General features: G+C 39.5%; 1 protein-coding gene across 2 annotated transcripts in view; it reads left to right on the forward strand.

The window, feature by feature from the left end:
- The window catches only part of LOC132822969 (disks large-associated protein 4-like), a 222,005-nt gene that overhangs the window by 190,766 nt on the left and 6,209 nt on the right, over positions 1–25,030 (forward strand). Inside the window, exons 9-12 of one of the 2 annotated variants that reach the window (XM_060836438.1) lie at positions 8,393–8,763; positions 12,535–12,626; positions 15,064–15,479; positions 18,880–18,971. In XM_060836438.1, the coding sequence (XP_060692421.1) occupies positions 8,393–8,763; positions 12,535–12,626; positions 15,064–15,479; positions 18,880–18,971 (971 nt within the window). The remainder of the gene's footprint in view (positions 1–8,392; positions 8,764–12,534; positions 12,627–15,063; positions 15,480–18,879; positions 18,972–25,030) is intronic. The other variant, XM_060836439.1, reaches the window with a different exon arrangement.

Raw genomic sequence — 25,030 nt, forward strand, 5'->3', positions numbered from 1 at the left:
TTAGCAGTAAAGAGCTAAGCCCAAGTGTAGCATAATTGTCATACCTAAATTGTGGTCACATAATGGATCATAAATGGGTGATTAAGCCAGTGACTTCATCAATTTGCTAAGCAATTGATCACATTCATTAATCATATACATAGTCATGCGTTTTTTTTTAATTAAGTGCTTTAACAGTGCTTGGATCAGTGTTCTGTTTTGGGGGGCATTTCTCCAAGCAATAAATAAGGACGAGACAAATGTGCAGATGCCTACAGAAGCTGAAAATTATAAAACAAGCAGGAAATCAGGAACTAGTAGTTCAGTTTTTTTGGATTTTAAAACCTGAAGATTTGAGAGATGACGGAAAGAAAGAAGCATGGAGAATTTGTGCAGATTCCAACCACTACCGCTAATTCCTGTACAATTCCTCATGCAAGGGTATACTCTTCTGAAATTGAAATCCAGATGATGGAACTAATCTGGGATAATGGCACTGATATATTAAGTTGATTTAAGTGAAATGCACACTTGAATAAATTGGCCTTTTGAGTGCATACCTTTAACACTGAAGTGCAAGGTACGAGTTGGATGTTGCACAATATGCATTTTTCTTGTTGGAAAGAACAGTTTTACATCTGAGATTAAACTTAGGTCATCCATTCTAGAGCCTTCAGTACATCAAAGCTGGGGTTTGCATCTAATGTGTAGTGTACTGCTCAAGCTGAGTGATTTTCTGTAGATAAAATTGGAAACTTTGAATATTCATAAAAAAGTGAATACAAATCAGATGAGTGTAGATTTGTTGTTGTCTGTCTCTCTCCATTGTGTTAAGCACAGATGTTTTAGTGTTTGGAATCTGTAATGCCACAAAAATCAAGAGAGCGCTGCGATCGAAACTGTGAAGGGATGCTCATCTGCCTGTGGGTTGGCTCCATAATTTGCTGCAGAGAACTTGAACCAGTGGTGATTTTTCGTACCAATCCCAGGAATAGTGGTGCACATTTCCAATTATTCACACCCCTGGAAACAGCTGCCTAAAAAATTTTCATTTTGCACACAGATAAAAACCCGGCCACAAACTTTGTGTTGAAGAGGAACTATTCTGAGTCTACTGGTAAGATATACTGTGTTTGTGATGTACGGTGTAATACGTACGAGAGCTTCAGAATCAACTTCTTCTTGGCTGCAGGAATGCAGCAGGTGCATTGTCTGATGTTTGGGCTTTTGAATGTGAAAAATGTGTTGCTTTTAATTAAAAAAAACTAAATTCCCTTGTCCTTTTTTGTATTCACTACACTCTTCCATGATACTTAACTGTCTCTTTTGATTTCTTTCAATTTATGCTATGTTTTTTTATTTCATTCTGTCTTTGCTGACCTTATACAGGATGCCCTGTTTACACTGGAGCCTTTATGCCAGTGCAAACTGTGCCAAAAAATGTTTCCAGTGTGAAATGGCTGTTCTAGCACAGCTGTGGTGTAGCACTTAATTTTCAACCAGAACGTTGGCAATGTTGACATTTTCTCACTATAATACTGGAATAGCTGTTCAATTGGCCCATGATGTATCTTGGAAACGTGCATTTACATCATGATACAGGCACATGATGCAAATTTTCTTTTCTGGGCAACTCTGTGCTTTGCATGTAACCTGTATTGTGCGTTGCACTGCTATGATGCGATGTTAAGGAAATAGTTCTGCTTTATGCCTGGAGGAAATTGATACAATTCAGTAAGTGCAGCTTGAGCAGCAAGCAACATGTGTAATGAGTCAAACCTAAACGTTTTCACAGCATTTCATTTCATGTACTTTTGGACACAATTTAGTATCAAATGTCATCTAATTTTCAGTAGTTTCATTATGCTTTCCAGTAAAATGAATAACTCTTTTGGGAAAAAGGGCACAGTTAAATACTGTTGAAGCCGAAGCGTAAAGATTATTAGTACTTTAATATTTTCAGCCCAAAATGATGACATTTCCATTCGAATAAGAAATAATTTTCTTAATTGTTAGTTGGGACAAGTGTTAAAACTAGTCTGTCTGCTGCATCTATGTGCAAGTATTCTATTTTTATTGATTTTATTTATGAAATGTGCAAATATATCACTGTTGTTTGTATGTAATTTGGCCCCAATTCAACTGTTTCAATGGTAGAGGACAACCAAGTGTGTGTACTTACTGTGTTCACAATAAGTAATATGCTGAAACTGCTAAATGTGTACTAAAACTACTGGTTTCTGTTGAGATTGCTATGTGTTCAGTAAAATGCAATGCACTGTTGCACGTGCACTTATATCATCGTGTGTTGGATTTTTATTTTATATTGACTGAATATTGTAGTGAAATTGTATTTTAATATTTAATCCTCTATCAATAGCTTGCTTCGTGTTTTACTAAAAAAAATTGTTGAACGTTTATTTGTTTACAAACTGCAGATTGCACCCCCTTAATTGGCCATTTTTTGAGACTGGGGCAATACTGGACTTTGGGAGGTTGAGTTAGCGTCAGAGATAGTAAATGCATGTCAATCGGTTTAGTACCATGATTAGTGCCTGAAGTCCTGATAGTTTTTAAGGCATCAAAAATATCCAAGTGCATTCAAAGCAAAAAATATTTTGTTACAATTGGATAAACACTTCACTTGGATTTGCGTCAGTCATATGGCTAATAGATTAATAATTTTCCAGTTGGACACCAGAAGCGGGATTCAGGGTATCAAAACTGGACAAAGTGCAACAAAAAATAGTGAGTAAAGATCAAGGCTGAGGAAACACTGAAGTACTGTGGGTGCAGAGTGTTGAATTATGGAGGTTCAGCCTAAACTTTTCTCAGTGTTGCTAGAAATAGTGTTGGTCATAAATTCAAAAATATAATTGCTGTTGTTATTCTTGTCACCATCCAATTCAAGTCAGAAGAAAGTTGTTCTTAAACTTGCTATTTCAGACTGAAGTTGAAAGTTCAGTAATTGTTGAAGTGTATTTACTTGACAGTTAATTGCATTCTTAGACATAACTAAGTAATGGCCACTTAGCCAGCCAGCAATTAATACAAATAGAAGTTAGCCTTTTTCATAGAATCGTAGAGATGTACAGCATGGAACCAGACCCTTTGGTCCATACCGACCAGATATCCTAACTCAATCTAGTCCCACCTACCAGCATCCAGCCCGTATCCCTCCAGATGCCTTTTAAATGTTGTAATTGTACTAGCCTCCACCACTTCCTCTGGCAGCTCATTCCATACATGTTACACCCTCTGTGTGAAAACGTTGCCTCTTAGGTCTCGTTTATATCTTTCCCCTCCCACCCTAAACCTATGCCCTCTAGTTCTGGACTCCTCGACCCCAGGGAAAAGACTTTGTCTATTTATCCTATCCATGCCCCTCATGATTTTATAAACCTCTATAAGATCACCCCTCAGCCTTTGACGCTCCAGGGAAAACTGCCCCAACCTATTCAACCTCTCCCTATAGCTCAAATCTTCCAAGCTGGCAACATCCTTGGAAAACTTTTCTGAATCCTTTCAGGTTTCGCAACATCTTTCCAATAGGAAGGAGACCAGAATTGCTGTATTATTTCATGTTTGTTTTGAGTAGCGTTACTTAAATACAAACAAAAAAATTGCTGGAAAAGCACAGCAGGCCTGGCAGCATTTGTGAAGAGAAGTCGGAGTTATCTTTTCCTTAGAGCTTTCCTCAGAACCCTGTAGTCTTGTGAATTTTAATTAACAGAGCACCTATAGCCTTTTGATGAATGATAATTCAATATTCCTGTGTTGTGTAGAAAAGTACCTTTAGATTTCACTTCTCAATGACTGTTTCTGTTTTAACATTATTTCCATGTTCTGTCTGAGATAACAAGATTACAGACCAGATCTGCCTGCCTTCATTTCAGTCAAGATTCCCAACTAACTTGATCTTGTTTATAGGTTTGGAGAAGTCTTGGGTATTTGAGTGAATTTGGGAAATTTTGGCTGGTTTGTTTTTATTCATTCACAGGATGAGGGCGTCACTGGCTAGGTTAGCATTTATTGCCCAGAGGGCAGTTGAGAGTCAACCACATAGCTGTGGGTCTAGAGTTACATGTAGGCAAAAATGAGGACTGCAGATGCTGGAAATCAGAGTCTAGATTAGAGTGGTGCTGGAAAAGCACAGCGGGTCAGGCAGCATTCGAGGAGCAGGAAAATGGATGTTTCGGGCGAAGCCCTTCATCAGGAATGAAGGCAGGGAGCCTTCATGGTGAAGAGATAAATGGAAGGGGGTGGGGGTGGGGCGAAGGTAGCAAGGAGTACAATGGGTGTATGGGGGTGGGGATGAAGGTGATGGGCCAGAGAGGAGGGTGGAGCAGATAGGTGGGAAGGAAGATTGGCATGTAGGACAGGTCATGAGGATGCTGCTGAGCTGAAATGTTGGAACTGGGTTAAGATGGGATGGGAAATGAGGAAACTGGTGAAGTCCACATTGATGCCCTGGGCGGAAGATGAGGCGTTCTTCTCCAGGTGTTGGGTGGTGAGGGAGTGGTGGTGGAGGAGGCCCAGGATCTGCATGTCCTCAGCAGAGCGGGAGGGGGAGTTGAAATGTTGGGCCAAGGGGCGGTGGGGTTGATTGGTGCGGGTGACCTGGAGATGTTCCCTAAAGCGCTCTGCAAGAAGGCATCCAGTCTCCCCAATGTAGAGGAGACAGCGTCGGGAGCAATGGATACAATAAATGACATTATTGGATGTGCAGGTGAAGTTTGATAGATGTGGAAGGCCTTTTTGGGACCTTGGATGTGAGGGGGAGGTGTGGGCACAGGTTTTGCAGTTCCTGTGGTGGCAGGGGAAGGTGCCAGGATGGGAGGGTGGGTTGTTGAAGGGCGTGGACCTGACCAAATAGTCACAGAGGGAGCTGTCTTTGCGGAAAGCAGAAAAGTGTGGGAAGGTGAATATATCCCTGGTGGTGGGGTCTGTTTGGAGGTGGTGGAAATGTGGGCGGATGATGTGGTTTATGCAAAGGTAGGTTAGGGTGCAAGGTAAGGACCAGGGGGGGTCTGTCTTTGTTATGGTTGGAGGGGTGGGATTTGAGGGCGGGATGCGGGATGTGGATGAGATGCGTTGGAGAGCATCTCCAACCACGTGGGAAGGGAAATTGCGGTCTTTAAAGAAGGAGGCCATTTGGTGTGTTGTATGGTGGAACTGGTCCTGCTGGGAGCAGATACGGTGGAGGTGGAACTTTTGGGAGTACGGGATAGCATTTTTGCAGGAGGTAGGGTCTCTGACCTATCCCCTTCATCCCCAACCCCATCCACCTATTGTACTGTTTGCTACCTGCTCCCTTATTTCTCCACCCCGGAGGCTCCCTGCCTTCATTCTTGATTATTTTCCTGCTCCTCGGATGCTGCCTGACCTGCTGTGCTTTTCCAGCACTACTCTAATCTAGAGTTACACGTCGGCCAGACGAGATACAATTGACACTTTCCTTCCCTAAAGGACACTTTGAGCTCAATTGACTTGTCAGCCCATTTTGTCCTTAGACCTTTAGCTGTAGGAAGCAGAATTATTGATAGTAACCTGAAAAGGAGGCAACAGTTCAATGCTCATTACCCTGATTAACTCTTGACTCTGTGTGGAATTCCTGGAGGAAACAGTTTTCTGAGGAATTGCTGAAAACCTCACCCAAGTCTGAAATGAGGAAACCAGATAGATTAACATATATCTCTGGAAATTGCAGTCAGATGCTCTTTCTGTTCATTTGATTTAAAGCTACAATGGAATTGTTCCTGAATGAAAATGTGTGAATTGAGCACTTCTGTGAGGTAAGCTGATGGCCCAGAGGTATTATCATTAGACCTATTAAACCTGAGACCCAGGTGATATTTGTATTCAGGTTCAAATCCTGTCATAAATTTGAATTCAATGTCCACATCTCTTTCCAACCCCCCCCCTCAAAAAAAGTCTGTGGTTGAGTCTGGTGATGGAACTGTTGCTGATTGTTGTAAAAACCCATCTGGTTCACTGATGCCTAACATGTGACTCCAGACCCTTGACAATGTGTTGATTCTTTTTGCCCACTTGGCAGTTAGGGATGGGCAATAAATACCCATGTTTAAGGTAGCAGGATGGCCCGGTGGTTAGCATTACAGTCTCACAGTGCCAGGCACCCAGGCTCCATTTCAGCCTCAGGCAACCATCTGTGTGGAGTTGGCACATTCTCCTTATGCTCCTGTTTCCTCCCACATTCCAACGTTGTGTAGATTAAGTGGATCAGCCATGCTAACTTGCCCACAGTGTCTAGGGATGTGTGGGCTAGGTGGAAAAGGATACGGTAGAGGGGTGGGTCTGGGTAGGATGCTGTTCAGAGGGTTGGTATGAACTTTACGGCAAAATAGCCTGCTTCCGCACTGTAGGGGTTCTGACAGTCTACGAGGTCACTTGTAATTATAGCTTTGTTTGTTATACGTAAGTACAGATCAGGTATGCATCTAAATGCACCACTTAGAAAAAAGTTGTTGAAAATAGCTATAAATACACTATTATAAACTTGCCCACTTCGCTGAGTTCTTTGAAGTGACCACCTATTTCATTTTGGTCATTTTATAATGGTTATAAGCCAGTTTTACTGATATTGTCATGTTGGTAATTACCAAAGTAGTTATTTACATCTTTTATTATGCCTAGTCAAACATATGTGAAGCTAATTAAATTTGTCCACTTGGCCTTGTTCCCTTTTCTCTAATAAGTATTAACTATGGTAGTGACCTTATTTCAGTGACAAGTTTTTATTGGTAATTAATTAAATTTAATTGACCAATTTTGTGTGATTTGCAGCTACTGGTTTAGTTACCCATATTTGGTTCGTAGTACTTGAGATTTCTCAGCTGGCACTTTCAACAGGAATATTCCCATCCAGCAAGTATTATGTTGATTTACATATAGATTGCCTTTTTTTAAGAGCTATTCAAATATAAAACACTGCTTCACTCAGTGATGTGCAGCTGATAATTGATGAATTTGCATCATGGTCATATCCCTAGAATTGTTGCATTCTGTAAAACAAGAGGCCTGTATGTGAATTCATATGGCAGATGCATTTTTAATGAACCAAGTGACTTTAAGTGACTGAACCAAAAAACTTTAAATATGAAAGCTGCCAGACAGGTGGAGATTTTTATTGCTCTATATTTCATTCTTGATGTATGTTGAGGGAGCTAATGTTTCATGCAAGTTGTGCCTGATATGTGTTTACTTTGAATTTTAAAAACACAACAACTTTATTTATTCTGGAAACTCCATTTTTAGGTTTCCACTTGCAGGAATAGGAGGTGGTCATTTGGCCATTTGTGTCTATTCTGTCAATCAGCTGGATTGTCCCGGATATGTGCCTGTGCTCTATTTACAAATTCCCCCCATGTGTTTTTTTTAAAACTGTTTCTATCTCGAAAATTTAAATTGATCCACTGCCCACAGGTGGAGAGGGTTCCAGATATTTCACATTGTGTGGTAGGAGGCTCCTTGATTTCATTCATAAATGGCCTTTTTCCATTTTTAAGATTGTTCTTATTTATTCTGATACAGTTTCTGTATCTGTTCTATCAAGATTTTTTTTAAATCTTCTAAACTCCGAGGAGTATAAGTCAAGTTATGCAACCTCGCATAATTTAAGTCCTCATGGCTCTGAATTTATTTTGATGAATTAATATTGTTACGTGTACTTGTATTGTTATATATTCCCTGTTTTTGGTACCCAAAATTAAGCACAGTAATCTTGATGGGAACCTGACTAAATCTGTTTTAAAACAGTCAACGTTTTCTCACTTTAGAATTCATCTCGCATTATCTTTATTGAATCAAAGGTATCTTGCTTTAGTTTTTTTCAACCTGTCTGTTATTGATTCCCGATTTATGCATGTGGATGCCCAAATCCTTTTGCTTCTTCACTGATCTTAGTCTGACCATGTTAGGTAAATATTTGTCTTTGACCCAAAGCGGGTGACCTCATTCACCTCCACCTGCCACTCTTTTGTTTATTCATTCAACTTGTTTATATTACTTTGTAACTTCTTGTACTCATCTAGACAATTTGATATATCTTCTGTTATGATGTAATTTGCAAATTTGGATTTATAATTCTCATCTAATTCAGCATATCATGAAAAACTGAGTCTCCATCTGTAAGGAAAGCCATTTGTCATATCCAAGGATAAGTGTTCTTCCCTTTCTGTCTCTGGCCTCCCATCCATTATCAAACCATTTGGTAAGGTTAATTCCAATTTGATGCACTTTTAAGTGTGTTTCGAACAATGATGCCATGTAAAAATGTAGAAATGAAACATGAAAACATGTTCTGTTTTTCAGAAAAGAGAATTACATAGTATAAAGTTAGAAAAAAATTGTTAAATTTTCTTTTTCCCCCCCCCTCTTTTCCACCCTCTAGTGTCATCGTGTATAACCACTTACAAGAAGACTCCTCCACCAGTTCCACCAAGAACCACATCTAAACCATTTATTTCAGTTACAGTCCAGAGCAGCACAGAATCAGCTCAAGATACATACCTCGACAATCAGGACCACAAGAGTGATTTAAACAGTCAGTCTGGTCTCAGTAATTCTTCAGATAGCTTGGATAGTGCCAGGGCTCTAAATACAACTAAAACGGGAAGTGTCACTACTCCGGTTCGTGAACAGTTAGACAACCAAACCCAACACCGAAATGCCACTGTAGCAGCTGAGAAGGGACCACTCGTCATTGAGGAACCGAAGGTGGAAGTTATTCCAAAAAGAAAGCTCTCTTCCATCGGGATACAGGTAATTTCTGCCACATTGTTTTCAGGTTTAAATTGCATTACTTGATAGGTTCTGTTGGCTGGATTGAATGCAATGTTAAAAATTTGTTACATTATTACATGGCTAAACTCTTTCAATTTTGGGTTCTAATATTTGATGGGTAACAGCCAAATGTGGGAGAAATTATGTTTTTGGTGGTGACTCAAGACTTGTCAAGGACTGTCTTTTTGGAATGTGGCAAACAAATTTGGATTTAGTTAACTGGGTGTCATACTTTCTTTATGAAAAGTGTAATGGTGCTGCTACTTCAATAATGCAAAGCAGTTTTACAGATCCATCAATACAACTCGGCAGATGGCCACGAATCCTAAAATCCTCTGGTGTGTCACTGTTGGAGTTTTTCCAAGGACACTATAACCTGTTGACTAAAAGCTTCAAATAATTACTCGTGAAGTTATATTTTTGTCTTGTCCTGCAGTGGGAATTCCGTTCTGTATTGCTCCTTTGGGTATCAAAATGGAGCTATTACAATATCAACACTGACTTGGAGGTGGACTTGGTCTGGGGTGGACAAAGATTAAAAATTGCACAACATTAGGTTATAGTCCAAGAGGTGATGAAGAAGCAGCGCTTAGAAAGCTAGTACTTCCAAATAAACCTGTTGGACTATAACCCGATGTTGTGTGAATACCGACACAGTTAGGTTTTCAGTGATTTTAGCCAAAAGAAGAGTCCTAAGTCTATTCTAAGAACAGATTTGATTGTCTGATAGAATTATCACATATTATTTCTGTAATTCAATGACTTATTAGCAAATTATTTCTGCATATCAATGTTTTCTGAAAAATAGATAATCACTTTCTTTTGGATAGCTGATAGTGCCTTTCAGAAGTTAGCATTGGGTCTTGGACTGCATTTCCAAGATTTCCTGCACACCTTTAGTAATATGCTGGTTTTAGGCTTTATATATGCTGTTGTTTTGTTGTTTGTAAAATATGACCTTTTTTACTGTTGGATCACCTAACTTGTTAAAATGTATTTCTGCTGTATTTCAAAAAATAAAAGGTATGTCAAATTCTGCGATCTTTAGCACTCCTGCTTTATCGTGCATTATTCCTCCTTTATTTGTGTTCTGCAAAATCACCCTAGGAGAAACATGGGTCAGCCATTTTCTAACATTTTCCTTTGAGTGAGAGTAGAAGAGTGGTATGGACAAGCCTATACACCAGTAAGCCTGACGGTGGTGGTGGGCACGTTGTAGGAGGGAATCCTGAGGGACAGGATGTACATATATTTGGAAAGGCAAGGACTGATTAGGGATAGTCAACATGGCTTTGTGCGTGGGAAATCATTTCTCACAAACTCAATTGAGTTTTTTTGAAGAAATAACAAAGAAGATTGATGAAGGCAGAGCAGTAGACGTGATCTATATGGACTTCAGTAAGGCGTTCACCAAGTTCCCCATGGGAGACAGATTAGCAAGGTTAGATCTCACGGAATGCAGGGAGAGCTAGCCATTTGGATACAGAACTGGCTCAAAGGTAGAAGACAGGGTGGTAGTGGAGGGTTGTTATTCAGACTGGGAGGCCTGTGACCAGTGGAGTGCCACAAGGATTAGTGCTGGGTCCTCTACTTTTTGTCATTTACATAAATGATTTGGATGCGAGTATAAGAGGTATAGTTAGTAAGTTAGCAGATGACACCAAAATTGAAGGTGTAGTGGATAGCGAAGAGGGTTACCTCAGATTACAACAGGATCTTGACCAGATGGGCCAATGGGCTGAGAAGTGGCAGATGGAGTTTAATTCAGATAAATGTGAGGTACTGCATTTTGGGAAAGCAAATCTTAGCAGGACTTATACACTTAATCAGATTAGATTCTCTACAGTGTGGAAACAGACCCTTCGGACCAACAAGTCCACACCGCCCCTCTGAAGAGAAACCCATCCAGACCCATTCCCCTACCCTATATTTACCCCTGACCAACGCACCTAACACTGGGCAATTTAGCATGGCCACCTCACCTGACCTGCACATCTTTGGATTGTGGGAGGAAATCGGAGCAACCGGAGGAAACCCACACAGACACAGGGAGAATGTGCAAACTCCACACAGACAGGTGGGAATCAAACCCAGGACCCTGGTGCTGTGAGGCAGCAGTGCTAACCACTGAGCCACAGTGCCACCCCCTAATGGTAAGGTCTTGAGGAGTGTTGCTGAACAAAGAGACCTTGGAGTGCAGGTTCATAGCTCCTTGAAAGTGGAGGGTCACAGGTAGATAGGATAGTGAAGCCGGCATTTGGTATGCTTTCTTTTATTGGTCAGAGTATTGAGTACAGGCGTTGGGAGGTCATGTTGCGGCTGTACAGGACATTGGTTAAGCCACTGGTGGAATATTGCGTGCAATTCTGGTCTCCTTCTTATCGGAAAGATGTTGTGAAACTTGAAAGGGTTCAGAAAAGATGTATAAGGATTATGCCCGGGTTGGAGGATTTGAGCTATAGGGAGAGGCTGAACAGGCTGGGGCTGTTTTCCGTGGAGCATCGGAGGCTGAGGGGTGACCTTATAGAGGTTTACAAAATCCTGAGGGGCCTGAGTAGGGTAAATAGACAAAGTTTTTTCCCTGGGGTCAGGGAGTCCAGAACTAGAGGCCAGAGGTTTAGGGTGAGAGAAGAAAGATATAAAAGAGACCTAAGGGGCAACGTTTTCATGCAGAGGGTAATACGTATATGGAATGAGCTGCTAGAGGAAGTGGTGGAGGCTGTTACAATTGCAACATTTAAGAGGCATTTGGATGGGTATATGAATAGGAAGAGTTTGGAGGGATATGGGCCAGGTGCTGGCAGGTGGGACTAAATTGGTTTGGGATATCTGGTCGGCATGGACAAGTTGGACCGAAGGATCTGTTACCATGCTGTACACCTCTATGACTCCAGTCTGAAACTTCTCCATATTCTGCCCCACCCACCCCCTCTAAATCTTTATCTGACATATATGTGCTTTTTATTTCATGATTATGTACCTCAAATTTATTCTCTCTAGCAGCAATTGTCATATTTATTGTTGTGAAAAGTCTATAACTTAGATTTCACCTCTCCCTCTCATAGCTGTTCATTTTTGACTGCCCAAACACATTCTTCCCCCCTCATTCCAGCTGTCCAATTCTGTGCTTCCAGTATACATGTTTCCGAATATGCTTTCTGTTCGCAATATTTTGAAGGTGTAAGTTGACTTATGTTCAGTTATTGTCTTGTTACTCCTGATAACATTTGTCTTCAGTCAGTAATGTGTTTGAAATTTTACATCCTGCCAATCAAACAGGGTGTAATTCACCAAAACAATTGCAGCAGGACATTTTTGTCTGAAGTTCAAATAATGCTTAATGGCCTTCTCAGCTATTGGTATATTAGTTCATGTTTGAAATTCAAAAGCGTTTATTGTCAATTAGATTGATGCTGACGAGTAGTTAACTGCATCAAATCGAGAATGTGGTGCTGGACAAGCACAGCAGGTCGGGCAGCATCTGAGAAGAATCGACCTTTTGGGCAAAAGCCCTTCATCTGTAAAAATTAACTGCATGGAGATGACTCTCAGAGAACTTTTTTTCTGAAGAAGACTATTATATTCATTTTCCAATATAACATTTTTCAGTGACTTATAAGATCAACTTAGTGTGGTCTCTTTAAAACCAAGTTGAGTATTTTGATGTTTTGAGCACAATTACAGGGAAAGAAAAGGAATAGACATTTGTCAAATTCTATCATTGATTTGTGGAGGTTTCTTTCTTTTCAGGTTGACTGTTCCCAGAATTTGATTAAGGAACAAGATTCTCAAATCATCAACAAATTCCAGTCTATTGGAATACAAGTGGAAGACGAGTGGCAGTGAGTGAAATTAGTTCAACTAAATGAATTGATTGTATCTCTTTTCAAAAATGCCACCATTTCAGCACACACCAACCTCTCTGCTATTAACCTACTCATAGGCCTCTCTACTTGCATTGTACCTCCCTGGAAATAATCAATGTTGTCATTCTTTTGAGTGAGCTTTTTTCCTGATCTTTGCCTTTGATTTCTGGTATAGTGAAAGCAATTTTTTTTTGTGTAGTACCCTTAATGTAATAAAGCTTGCCAAGGAATTTCCCAGAAGCATTGTAAGCAAAAGTGGATCATTGAGCAATGTAAAAAGATATAGGGTCAAATGAACCAAAGGTTGGTCAGAGACAGGCTTTTTAAGATAGGTGTCCTTCTCGAAGTCAAAGTGGAAAGGTGAAGAGAGGATAGTTAGGCAACTGAAAGTGCAGCTATCAGTGGTGGAGCAATTAAAATCAGAAATGCAAAATACGTTGGAATTAGAGGAATGTGAGTATCTGAGGGGGCGTGGACCTGAGTAGGATTGTAGAGATAGAGGAAGGTGGGAGTACTGAGGGATTTGAAAGTGAGCATGCCAGTTTTAAAATCAGGCCACTGCTTGACAGCGAATCAGTGTGGACATTGAGCTGAGGGCTGGAGTAAAGGAACTTCTTGTGAGTTGAGTCAAGGACAGCAGAGTTATCGTGACCAGTATTATAGTGGGTAAGATTTGGGAGTCCAGCCAGGAGTTGGCTGGAATAATTCACGTCTAGAGTTAACAAAGGTGTAGATAAGGGTATTAGCAGCAAATTATTTGAGTCAGATGGTTTTTGTGATGAGACAAATGAGATCAGACCCTTATCTCAGGGCTACATATGATGCCAAGCAGATAGATTTGATCTTGGACTGTTGCCAGTTAAACTTGCTTTGAAGGAGTTTCCATTATAATATAGTTATATTAAGATTAATAGAAAAAGGTTATAGTAAGCATTTTTCAAAGATATTTTCAAAAGGTTCAATCATATTTTTGCTATGTAAGCAGTGGGTTGCTGCAACTGTGCCATGCTGTGAAGTCTAAATAGGCTTCCTAGACATTACTCAAATCTGAAAGTTGCTTGATGATTGCCTGAGCCCCTTCCCTCAGCACAAATAATTTTGAGCAGAGTACAAATGACACTGCATTTTGTCTTACAAACATATGTTGATTGGAAGCATTCAACTAAATTTGTGCATTATAACCCCTAAAAATATCAACATACCCAGAATTCTGAAGTTCATGTGATCAACAGATCAGAAAGCCCTTAAGTCAGGCAACTCTACATGCATTAAATCAACCTGTTATAACACACCTCTGGAGCAGGTGGGACTTGAACCTGGGTCTTCTAGCTCAAAGGTAGGGTTACTAACACTGTGCCATGAGAGCCCTTTGCAGTCACTTCTACATTGAGTTATTTCATCTTCACTTAGATATTGTTGAAATTAAAATTAATCAAGCAGAGGAGAAGGAATTATAGTAATTGGTTCGTGCTGCCACTGATTTTGGTTAAGTGTGTCTTGATGGAAATGTGCACATCTTGGTATTATGTTTAACTCTAACATATAGGATATCACCTCATTTTGCAAAAGTGTAGAAAGAATATGTCTCAAATACTTTTTTTCAAGTAACCTTTGGATTAAAACTTAGAGAATTTCCCTGTAAAGCATAAGCGCCTGTATCTTCAAAAATCACTAACTAAACAAAACTACCGAATGGGCACGATTTTGGAGTTTAACAAAACAAACTCATTCATGGAAATTTAATTGGAAGACCACTTTTTGGAGCAATGTACAAAGAATTTCTCTTGAAGTTTAGTGTTGTGCATGTTTCTGAATCTTCCATCTCTCCAAAAGAAAATTGTCCTCTCCTGACCTGGCAGTTTGAGACGGTAAATGTTTTCTTCATTTAAAGCTGGCATAAGTATTAAGTTCTTTAGGACTCCTTTGCCAATCTATATGTGCTGGCTATGGGAGTCATGATTATTTTTTGCATAACTTTTACAGCTTTGTGTCGATGCTGTCTCCTGCTCAAATGACTAAGTCATGAGTTCAAAATGGGTGTATGTGTAATCCATTGCATGACCAAATCAATGCTGAGAGAGCAGGTGACTGACTCAGAGGATAGAGTTTAAACGTGGCAATACCTGTTTATTTCTGAAAACTGACCTTCCTAAGATTGTGGGAAGTTTTACCAAGCATAGATGCATTTTCCAATGTTATCTTCATTTTAAAGAAAAACAAATATAAACTTTTGATCTCTGACAAGATGTGTACATAATTTATACTGGAGTGGTAAACAACTTAAGCTGTTTCACTGTTTCTCAATCCCTTTTTAATGTATTTGCTTGAGATCAGATTGTTTTGCATTTTGCAGTTGGCTCACCTAAGAGGAGGACCTAATTAATTTGAAAAATTGTGTCATTATTTAAAACAGCATAAGCCGCTCTAGCAGCATGACTTCAAAACAAGAAACTGACTCTGATACACAGGAATGTAATTCTGCTGTTGGATCTCAAGACAAAAGCAACCTGCTTTCGGATTCAGCTCAGCATCACAATGCCTCAAATCCTGAACCTGCGGTACGGCAGCATGCAAAAAGCTCCCAGACAAAAAATAAAGCATTAGCTTATGGAGATAACTTAGATCCAGCTCTAGATCCATCCTCATTACCACCACCGGAGCCATGGTTAGAATCAACTAACAATCTCCCTGTTGAACCAGTGCACACTACTTCTTGTCGTCGGGATGGCTACTGGTTCTTGAAACTGTTGCAAGCGGAGAAAGAAAGAATGGAAGGATGGTGTCATCAAATGGAGAAAGAAACCAAAGAAAATAACTTATCTGAAGAAGGTACATTGTCTGGAAAATAGTACTTGCGCTCACAAGTCCCAGTATTGTTGTTATTCACTAAATTAAATAAAAATAGTTATATTGTCTTGATGTCAAACTCCACTTTATAGCCAAAGTTTTTATTTCAAACTAATTTTGTAGTTCATTTCTGATTTTCTTTTATTAATGATCACTAAATTTAAATATTAAATATTAAATAGCAGCAAGGTGAAAAGGGATGGTTTTGAAATGAGACTGGATATGTCTGAGTGGTACAGTTCCTACCAAGGTAAGTACCATATCTCATAAATGCAAAATAAGATCCTTATTCTTGAGTACACAAGACCAAAGTGCTTCCATTATCTTAAACTATCCTGCAGTATTGCAGTTCTAACGAGATTTTGTAGGGTTGGAACATGACACTGGAAAAGGCTAGGTCATGTCCTATATTAAACTTTGATAACTCCAATAAGTTGTGACCCTTTTGTCCCCTCAAACCACTTCTCAGTTGACCTATCATGTCCATTGTGGAGTTGTGTAAAGAAGGAAATGTCATCTTTCATGTACAAGACTTGGTAATTAGTTTTTGCTTTTACTGCAATTGGTTTTAAGTGAGGAAAACATAAACCAGAATTTACACTGCTGATCCATAACTCTAGCTATCCCCCTTGCCCCAGCAAAATGTAAGTCATGATCATTGTGCTGGGTGAATTTAGTTGAGACTTTCCCTGACCGACAATAGACTCAGGGCATTATTAATAGAAATGGAAATGACCCAGAAGTATAAGCACACATTGGCTATTCAGCCTCTCAAGGCTGCACTTCCATTTAATTCCATCACGGCTAAGTTAATTTCATTGTTCACACCCATTCCATATGTCTCATGATTCCATAAGAGATCAAAAAATTCTCAATCTCTGTGGGAACATGTCATTAATGACAGACCATCCAAATGAAATATATATTTGCTTTGATATGAAGACCAAAACTGCACAAGGTGTAGAATCATCACAGCATAGGCAATAAAAGCAAAATTTACATTTTTGCACCCTAATTCCTTTGCAGCAAAAACCAACCTATCATTTACCTTCCAAATTGCTTTCATACTAACTTTGCGTTCCCCAAAGATACTCAAGTTCCTATGAATATCAACGTTTACAAGTGCACGCCTTTTATAAGTAGTTCTGCTGTTCTGTTATTAATACCAAGTGTATAGCTTCACACATTATACTCCATCTACCACTTCATTACCTACTCTCATAGCCCATTGATAGTTTTTGTGCTCTCCCCACAATATATATTCCCATATGACTTTCATCAGTAAATTTACATACATTACTCCTAGTTGATTTGTTTAAGTCCATGACATAGATTTTAATAATTAAGTCCCAGCAATTAATCCTTGCAACACTCCACTAGTTTCGCCCTGACAGCTTGAAAATGCCCTATACATCCCTATTGTCTGTTTCCTAGCCATTTAATCAAAACTTCATCCGAGCTCATGTATAGTGTCCAGTTCTGGGGACTATTATCTTTCCTCTGAGCATTTCGTATGGCATCTTTTCAAATATCTTTTGGAAATTCATGTTTACACATCTAACAGTTTCCCTTTCTCCACACTATAAGCTACGTCCTCAAAAAAACACCTCAAATTTGTCGTCTAAGTGAAACTTCTGAGAATAGATTTCAGCATTTTCCTAATGGTTGATGTAAGTCTAACTGTCCTGTAGCGCTCTCTTTTCTGTCTGCCTTCTGAATTGATTTGCAGAGTTAAGTTTGCTTATTTCAATCCACTGGGACTATTCTAAAATCTTGGGAGTTTTTAAAAATAATGAACAATGTCCACTTTATCTGCTGTTTTAAAAAGAGATCATGTATGTAGCCCATCCGATCATGGGAAATTGTTGACTTTTTGTCCATGTCAGTTTCATGAAATTTTTTTTCGCTACTAATATTAATTGCCTTCAGTCTCTTGTTCTCATAAGTTTACATGGTTGCACTTTGGTGAGGTGCTACAAGAGTTGAACCTACATGAATGTCACAGGAGAAGTGCATTGTTTTGGGAAAGGAGAGAAGTTTGGAGGGTTAGCCTTGTGTTGTCATCTTGATTCTTGGGCATTTAATGAACGGAATGTTTAATTGTATGAATAACTGCTTCCAATAGATAAATGGGTTGCTGTGCCATTGCAATAAGGCCAGCTGGAGAAAAAGAAAACTGCAACTATGTTTGCTTGTTCAGCAGTCTATGCTATTAACAAATATTAAGATTTCATGCACCTCATTGACTTGAACTTGACTCCTTTTGATCTTTAGTATATAGCTAGTTACAGAAATGACAAAGGTATTGAAATTTTTCAGTCAAAGTTGTTTTCTTCAGTTATTAAATTATTACAAGCAGTCTTTTAAATGTTAGAACTATATATTTCTTTAAGTTTTTTTTCCAGATTCTATTAAAATAAAACCTTGCACAGGTTTGTCTTGCATAGTGACAATTAGATATGGTGGTTAGGCTTTCTAGATCATATTTAGTATTATGATATTAACATTATATATTGAATATACCAATTAGTTTACTTTCCCTGTTGCGTTCAGCACAAAGGTATAAGTTTCCCTGTGCTGTAAATTTTAATTTATGGTTGGCCACAGAACCAGAATTTGGGATTGAAAACAGATCACCAATACAGGTATATTTATGCAACTGTATTTTGCTAGATTTTAGCTTAACTCCCTTGAAAAATCCTGGACGTTTTTTGTAGCTGATTCGAATGTTTTTAGTTTCAACTATTTAAATATATATAAAATCATAACTGCACAAATGGCAGGAAAATCATTTACAGCTGATAAGTTTGATTCTAGTACTGTCTTACAGTGTTGATGTATTATTGTTTGTTTGCACCACTTAACACTATACTGCTAAGCACTCTCAGGTTCAGATGACTTACAACTGTGTTCACTTTCTCTAGAAGGAACCTGGATCAGTGTCACCTCTACTACCCTTGAGTAGGTGATGTCTTCAGGTCTAAGCATAGGGCTGAAGGAATGAAGAGTATTTCTGGAACTACTTCATAACTGTTCTCATCCTCTAACACATTGCAGGAAGTGACAGGAAGATGTTTAGTATTTTAATGTACATTTGAAAAGAACATAACAGGAAGCTATGTAGAATGGAAGGTAGGTAGAACAGCAGAATTTGGTGTCTAGCTTTCAGATATTGAAGGGAAAAAGTAGAAAACTTCAAGTGAGGGAGTTAGATTCTGCTACAGCAATGTAATGCAAAATTATTTTGAATCTTTTTGTTTTGCCCTGTGTTTTCTTACCTGATCTTCAGATTTTTAATTTTAACACTTTATTCATTTTTTCAATATAGTACAGAATGTAGCTTGATCTACACATGGAAAATGTTCATTTGTTTTTTCTTTAGTCCTAGGAAAAATCCGAAGTGCAGTAGGAAGTGCACAACTTCTGATGTCCCAGAAATTACAGCAGTTCCATGGTCTCTGCGAGCAAAATCTGGTATATATACATTTTACACATCTTATGGGTCAGAGTAATTTGATTGTAATTATGAGCATGTATTCTAATTGGATGCAATAAGATAAAATACTTAATTGATTTTACATTGTGAATTCTGAATTGTGCCACATCATTTACAATAGGCAACGGCAATTCTTCAGTGATTTTGCAGCAATGTTTGTCGGTTCTCCCAATGACTCAGTATGTAAATTGAAATGCCCATGCACATTACAAACACAGGCGCACACTACCCATACCCTCGCATGGGAGTAAGCCATGCTGAGCAGGAAAATCTTCTGTTTCGTTGCACAAACAAATCCTAGCACATGGTTGGGAAGGAAATTTTGTCCCTAATTATGTGTTGGGCAGGAAAGAGCGAAGCGTAATCAAACATTCCCTTTGTGACTTTTCATTCAGTGAAACCCGCTTCAGAACTAACATGTGCCCTCAGCTTAATCTGTAGGGGCAAGGAAGGAAGTTGTATTAAACCTGTGTAAAATACAGGCTTGGCCTCAAATGGAGTATTATGCCTAGTTCTTGGCATCACGCATTCGGAAAAATGAGAAGGTGTTGGAGTGTAGGAAATATTCACGGAGTGGTTCCAGGGGTGGACATCAGCTATGTCAATAGATTGAAGAAGTTGGGATGTTCTGGGAGGATAAAAGCTGCAGAGATTTGACTTTTTTTAAAAAAAAACAATCCTGAAGCCCTAGACATGTGAACAAGGAGAAACTGTTCTCATTCATGCAAAGATTGAAGACAAGAGACAGTCTTAAGGTAATTGGCAAAACAAAATCGGCAATTTGGTGACCTGATATGAAGGTTTTTCATGCAGCCATTGGTTAAGGTCTGGAATATACTGTGGTTGGAGGCAACATCAATCAAGACATTCAAGAGGTGAATTGGATGATTGAAGTGCAGTTGCAGTGTCCATATCAGAGCACCAACTTCATCCATTTAAACAAATACGTTGTATTCACAAAGACTATCTATTTTTAGATCTGTGCATTTCTTCAGTCAGTTACAATTTTTTTTTCATTTAGTTCTCACATAATTTATCAACTATTCCCTCTGTAATCTATGCTCTGCCAATTCAGTAGATGAAGATATGTAATCAAGAAATTTCAGTAAATTTGATTCTCAAATTCTGATGTGGAGAACTGATTGTAATATTTAGTTTATTGAATTTTGCCAAACTTCTCTCTCTTCATTGATGTTTGGGGAGGGAGGTTGATAGAATATTAGGCAGGGTATACAATAAGTGGCTGATCTGACACTATCAGTGAATCCCGTAGACTTTGATTTTTGAAAAAAAGGCAAGTTCAATATGGACTCTGAATCTGACCTTGGGAATGTTGATTTTGCGACTGTAATTTTAATTGATATAAAATTACAAACGTAGAAAATTTAGACAATTTCAACTTTGTACTTACTGTTAACTGCCTGTTTGTTGTGTCGCAAAGGGCAGCTCTTATATAGTATCAAGAATCCATTTTTTTTCCTCTTTCCGTTCTGCACATATGTCTATTGGGTTTAGCATTGCTTAATACTCAGTAACAGAACGAGTGCCAAAAAGAAATGATCCATTTAGCTAATTTAAGAAGCAATAAAGCAGTTAAGGTGGGTGACACGGTGGCTCAGTGATTAGCACTGCTGCCTCACAGCGCCAGAGACCCGGGTTCAATTCCCACCTCAGGCAACTGTCTGTGTGGAGTTTGCACATTCTCCCCGTGTCTGCGTGGGTTTCCTCCGGGTGCTCCGGTTTCCTCCCACAGTCCAAAAATGTGCAGTTTAGGTGAATTGGCCATGCTAAATTGCCTGTAGCGTTAGGTGAAGGGGTAAATGTAGGGGAATGGGTCTGGGTGTGTTGCACTTCAGAGGCTTGGTGTGGACCTTTTGGCTGAAGGGCCTGTTTCCACACTGTACGTAATCTTACGGCACTACTTGGTGTATTTACAGGCTAACAAATAGTGGGGAAACTGGTAAAGAAGCAGTTACTGAGGGTTTATGACAATATTAGCAACTGCAGATTCAATGAGCTGAATGGTGACCTGCACTGCAGTATTCTGCGACCTCTTGCATGCTATGTGAATGAGAAGTATGCTCAATTCATAATTCAAACTCATTGGAATATAACTTTCCCATAAGACCTCTGCAAAATTATTGCTCGGTCTGTTGCATTATACTTTGCTGCAATAATTTTTCTCTGTGCATTCACATTCTTTCCCTGTGTAAATGCCTCTTCAGCAGTAGCAGCCTTTTCTGAGTTTGAAGTAGATAAGGTCTCCCCCTATAGGACATTTTTTGTGGTACATCAGAGTTTCACTGAACAGCTGGTCCAGCTGAACTGGCTCCTGCCTTAATACCGAATGGATAAATCCCACATCTTCCAAAATAACCATATTTTAGCATGTTATTTATCCTACGTAGAAAATTCAGACATCATAGATGCATTGATTCCACATTGTTTCATTTTGAAGTTCTTTATTAAGTTTTAAAAACCTCTTTGGGGCTTTGTTAAATGTGAGTTTTGTTCTATGAAGTTCTGTTGAGCATTGCACATTCAAACTACAGTTGTTTTTGGTCACAGTTACATCTGATTTATCTTGAAATGTTTTTGTATATCTGCTACTGCCTTTACTATTCTTTTAGGAAGTAAGTTCCAGATACCTCCACACACTAAGAACAAATTCCTTAAATCCATTCTAAACCTCTTGGTCTCAAGTTAAATCTGCCTTCTACGAAGGGGAAAAGTTCATTCTTATCTATTCTTTCTATGCACCTTATACTTTTGTAGACCTTAATCCCCCTTCAGCCTTCTGTGCTCCACTAAAAATAGCCCCTCTGTGTTTAATCGATCTTCAAAATTGAAACACTCCAGTTTGGGCTTAGTAAATCTCCTCTGCACCCCCTCCAGTGCAACCACATCCTTCCTATACCATGGTGACTAGAACTGTGCATGATAATCCAGCTGTGGCCTAATCAACAGCTTAATCTCAGTCATAATCTCAGTCATAATCTCCCTGCTTTTATATTCAATGCCTTGACTAATAAAAGCAAGTATCCCATATGTTGTTTTAAACATCCTATCCACCTGGCCCAATGTCTTCAACAATCTATGGACATGTATACCAAGATCCTGTTGATCCTAAGCATTTCAGAGGATATTATCATTCATCATGTAGCTTGGTTGTTCTACCTAAATGCATCACATTTCACTAAGCAAAGTCAAACCCCATCTGCCCATTTGACCTGCCTGTGTCTGCTGTCCCAGACAAATAGCAAGGCATTTCTCCTTGCTAGTTACTTCACAACCAATTTTTATGTTATATTTAAACACCACTAATCAAACCTCCTCCACTTGTGTCTAGATCATTATGTGCGCTACAAATGGCCTGAGATCCAGCACCAAGCCCCATGGTACATCACTGAGTATCCAGTCACAAAAACAACCTTTGACCAGCACCTCCTGCCTCCTGTCTCAAGCCCATTTTGAATCCAGTTTACCAAGTTGCCCTGTATCCCCTGGTCTCTTAACACCTTGACTAGTCTCCCATACGACATCGTGATAAAACTTTACAGATGTCCATGTAGGCTACATCCACTACACTACCCTTACCTACACACCAAGTCACTTCCTCCATGAAAACCACTGACATTAGACTCATTTCTCTATAGGGGCCCAGTTTATCCCAACCTCCCTCCTTGAATAGTAATACCACATGACTTAGTCCTGTGCACATCTCCTGGGGCCATAATGGATGTAAAAATGAACTTCAGGGCCAGTTTCCTCCCTTCTACATCAACCTGGGATGTTCCTCATTAGAGCCTGAAGAACTATCCTGTCTTGACCCCATTAAGATGGTTCATTCCTCCACCTTCTCAATGTTTAAGTTTATTCTCCCCTGATTTTTATACTCAGACCATCTCTTTCTATAGTAAATACAGATGCCATGTACTCATTCAAAGCATTGCCTTAATCTCCTGGCTCCGGATAAAGTGCTACTTTGGTCCCTCCTTGGTTGTACTCTTCTGATTATCCTCTTACCCCTAAAACACTTCTAAAATGCCTTTAGATTTTCCTTTTATTTTACCTGCCACTCTCTTTTCCTGCTCCCTCTTCAATCTTCTAATTTATTTTTTTCGGTAACCTTTGCACTTCCTATACTCCTGTAGGACTATTGCTGTTTTAGTCATGGGTAGCTGCCAGAAGCTTGCCTTTTTTTTTCCTTATAAACTCTTGTACATTCTTCCAGGATTCCACTGACTTATCAGTTCCCCTTAACCCTCAGTGGGAATAAGTTGGCTCTGTACTTCTGCTCATTCCCTTTTTGAATGACTTCTGCTTATAGATTTCCTTACAAGTAGCCACTCGCAGTTTACTTTGGCCAGATCGTGTCTTATCATAAAATTGACCTCCTCCCAGTTCAGGACCTTTTTATTCCTGTTCAACTTTGTCCCTTTTCATACCTACCTTTCAATCCTAGAGTCACTATCACCAAAATGCTCCCCCCATTGACACTTCTACCATTTGCCCAACTTTGTTCTGTACAATTAGGTCAAACTGCCATACCTACATGCTGGCTTAAAAAGATCTAATTTTTTAAAAATTCATTCACAAGATGAGGGTGCCACTGGCTAAGCAGCATTTATTGCCGATCCCGAATTGCCCAGAGGGCAGTTAACAATCTGCCACATTGCTGTGGGCCTGGAGTTACATGTAGGCCAGACCAGGTAAGGATGGCAGCTTCCTTCCCTGAAGGAATCAGTGATCCAGATGGGTTTACCAAATAGCCCACAATGGATTTTATGGTCATCATTAGATTCGTAATTGCAGACTTTTGTTGAATTCAAATTCCAAACACGGAGAGACCAGATCACACTTTGCTGAGGATAGTCACTTCTGCTCCACATAATAATATGCCATCCACTTCTGTGATCTGGTCTCTCTGTGTCTAAAAAGGTTTCACTTCTGGTTGTGACAGCCCTTTGGTTTCTCCCCTTGCTACCAGGTGTTTCAGTTTTGCCAGCACCAGATCTTTCTGCATCCAAGGTCTGACATTACCAGACATGTGATTAGAAAATTTAAAATCATTTGGAACTGTTCCAGCAGACATTGGAATTTGAATTCAACAAAAGTCTGCAATTAAGAGTCTAATGATGACCATAAAATCTATTGTCGACTGTTTGGTAAACCCATCTGGATCACTGATTCCTTCAGGGAAGGAAGCTGCCATCCTTACCTGGTCTGGCCTACATGTAACTCCAGGCCCACAGCAATGTGGCAGATTGTTAACTGCCCTCTGGGCAATTCAGGATTGGCAATAAATGCTGGCTAGCCAGTGGCACCCTCATCCAGTGAATGAATTTTTTAAAATTAGATCTTTTTAAGCCAGCATGTAGGTATGGCAGTTTGACCTAATTGTACAGAACAAAGTTGGGCAAATGGTAGAAGTGTCAATGGGGGGAGCATTTTGGTGATAGTGACTCTAAGATTGAAAGGTAGGTATGAAAAGGAACAAAGTTGAACAGGAATAAAAGGTCCTGAACTGAGAGGAGGTCAATTTTATGATAAGACTGGATCTGGCCAAAGTGAACTGCGAGTGGTTACTTGTTTACCAGCAGGGAATTTGAGCATTTCCTAAAGTCAAATGGCATTTGATATACAAGGGCAGCACCATACCATCCACCATCCAATGGTCTGGCAGAAAGAGCAGTGCAAACTTTGAACGCAGGCTAAAAGAAATAGCCTACAGCTTCACTCCATAAAAAACTGTCTTGGTTCCCATTCGATTACAGGATCACTCCTATGCAACTCCAGGGATAGCTCCAGCTTAGGGAAAAGACACCGTACCAGGTTAAATCTGATCTTTCCAGGCCTGGATTGGGGGGAGGGTGAAACAGAATCGTGAACACCAATGCAGGTCACAAGACCCCACTAAATTTATTTCAGGTGACGAAGTTTGGTGTAGGAACTATGAGAATGACCCTGCATAGGAAAGAGTCTTCATAATGGAGCGGGTCTGTGGTTCAGTTCTGCTGTTTGAAATTCTTCATTT

Source organism: Hemiscyllium ocellatum, chromosome 15 (genome assembly GCF_020745735.1).
Source record: "Hemiscyllium ocellatum isolate sHemOce1 chromosome 15, sHemOce1.pat.X.cur, whole genome shotgun sequence".
Lineage (NCBI taxonomy): Eukaryota > Metazoa > Chordata > Chondrichthyes > Orectolobiformes > Hemiscylliidae > Hemiscyllium > Hemiscyllium ocellatum.